This window comes from Caenorhabditis briggsae (genome assembly GCF_000004555.2).
Source record: "Caenorhabditis briggsae complete genome, chrI, whole genome shotgun sequence".
Classification (NCBI taxonomy): Eukaryota; Metazoa; Nematoda; class Chromadorea; order Rhabditida; family Rhabditidae; genus Caenorhabditis; species Caenorhabditis briggsae.
In genome coordinates, this window is record NC_013489.2 from 10,881,551 (window position 1) to 10,883,753 (window position 2,203).

General features: G+C 40.0%; 2 protein-coding genes across 2 annotated transcripts in view; one reads left to right on the forward strand and one right to left on the reverse strand.

Annotated features, from left to right (window-relative positions):
• Positions 1-1,151: 1,151 nt before the first annotated feature.
• Positions 1,152-1,542, forward strand: CBG20294 (the record flags this gene model as incomplete). Its single annotated transcript, XM_002640337.1, has 2 exons — positions 1,152-1,215; positions 1,262-1,542. The coding sequence occupies 2 exons, from the start codon at positions 1,152-1,154 to the stop codon at positions 1,540-1,542; spliced, it is 345 nt and encodes a 114-aa protein (XP_002640383.1).
• A 51-nt stretch (positions 1,543-1,593) lies between these two features.
• CBG20293 overlaps positions 1,594-2,203 on the reverse strand; it is a gene marked incomplete at both ends in the record, with an annotated part of 1,635 nt that continues 1,025 nt past the window's right edge. Inside the window, 2 exons of the mRNA XM_045241226.1 lie at positions 1,594-1,883; positions 1,927-2,065. Of these exons, the coding sequence (XP_045096990.1) occupies positions 1,594-1,883; positions 1,927-2,065 (429 nt within the window). The remainder of the gene's footprint in view (positions 1,884-1,926; positions 2,066-2,203) is intronic.

Here is a 2,203-nt window from a genome sequence, read left to right on the forward strand (position 1 = left end):
ATACGTAATCCTCTATTCTGTCAAAATTCGGGGAACACTTATGTGTCGTGGAAAACCAGAAGCGTTCGCTGAGCTTAAGCTCCTAACCTTGAGACATTTTAGTGATAAGAGACTCTCGATGGAGCGTTTTTATATGCCGTAAAGCCGGTAATAGACACCGTCAAGTTTGAGCTTAATGACCTCCACTCTTATGAGAGCTATAAAAATGTGTCAACTGATAAAATGTTTGTGATATTATGATAAACAATTCATTAGTTGAAGATCAGACTGTCATTGCAAGCAACAGTTCAATTAACACGCATCTAATTGTTGTCCTTTTTTCGGCACTTCCAGACGAATCTCCCCCAGATCCCATGTCTTCTGAGCCAACGGTCCCTCGTTTATGAACAGTTTCGGAATTCCAATCTCAAACCAATTGTAACATGAATCCGATTGCTCATAAGGTTTCTCGTAGCATTTGTGCCAAATATAGATCCGAGCATCAATCGTGGCCCACGAAGGAGCGTCCAGATCGATGTATCCGGCGATTTGAAAGTTTCCTGAGGGGTCGGTGAAGACGTCACGAGCAAAAGCGCCGCCACCTGAAGAATCAGAAAATGAACTCTATTGGACGGCTGAAATAATTACCAAAAACCTTTTTGCTGACCAATTGAAGCTCAGCATATTGTGCGGGGAGTCCGTGACAGGTTAGAGTTCCGATCACTAGAACCGATAGTTCTCTAGCAAAGACAAGCGGAATGGCAATTAGCAGGAATACGAACTGAAATTTTTTCTGTTTCATAAAATAGTCTTATAGGAGGAAAAACTGTAAAACACAATTTGCAAGCTCGTAACCCAAAAAACCCACCTTCATGATACCAAATTTTTGAATTGTTGTGTTCTCCTTCTTCTAAGTTACACCAAAACCAACATTTTTCATGTGGCAGGCGCCAAAGAGGAGATCGTGGAAGTTGGAGTCACGTCAGAACGATTCCAATAGTCCTGGTATTTTTGCTGACCAAGCGCAGTACCTTGTCTTTCAGAATGAAGGTGACAATTTAACACATTTCTGTATTATTTTAACCTATTTTACGCAGATTCTACTTTATACTCTGACTCTCATATCACCAATATACGCAATCCTTTATTCTGTTAGAATTCAGGGAATACTGATGTGCCGTGGGAAACCAGAAGCGTTCGCTGAGCTTCAGCTTTTAACATGGAGACATTTTAGTGGTAAGAGATTCTCGATGGAGCGAGTTTATACAGTTTTTTCTTTCAGAAAATGGAATAATGGCGGAGGGAATCCACACAGATGAATATGGGCGGTTTGATATCTATGGATACATCGATCAGTATTTTCGACCCGCCGGCCGTTTATGGATCTGGCACGAATGTTTTAAGGATGTTCAAGCTCAGAGAGGTCAATGCAAAAACTGGAAAGAATTCAATATTCCTGGAGAATTTGTGAATCGAGGAAAACTGCCAAGAATTGTTTGGAATATGGGGAGCATTCATTTGGACGCGGAACAAGGAGATTATTTGGACAAGTGCAAAAAATAATAACTTTATTTTGTATACACAATAAAAGCATTTATTCTTATTCACACTTCTTTATTCACATCTTTCCAAGTACTCTTTGAAAACTCCATGCTCCAAATTAATAGTTCCAGCTTCATAGGTTATTCTCGGAATGGGTCCTTCAGTTATAAATTCCTTTGGAACTTCCTCATATCTCAAACTTTTACACTTTCCATGATGAACACCGACATCATAAAAACACTCGTGATAAATAAAAATCTGCGCCGGGATCAAATAAAATTGATGCATTTTTCCAGAAACTTCGAAATATCCAGCGGGGTCCGAGAAGACAATGTCTGAAATTTCCACGTTGTCCTCGCCGTCTGAAAATTGAAATAAGTTCGGTGGAGCGTAATTGCTTCTTACATCCACGAGAGTTGATAAGTTGTAATTCTACGAATTGAGCAGGTTTTCCACGACACATGAGTCGTCCCGTGATATGGAATGATTGCGTTCCATAAGGGAATGCTGACAAGAGAGGGGAGAAGACAAGGCAGAGGATGAGCTGTAATTTTATTTCAATTTTTCCAATTAGAGCGAGTTTGCATTCAAAAGAATTAAGGTTATAAGGATGTCCCGAAAGTTCCAAGGAAAACATTTTCAGGGAATAGTGGGCGGAGCCTAAATTGCAAGCTGAGCAAAT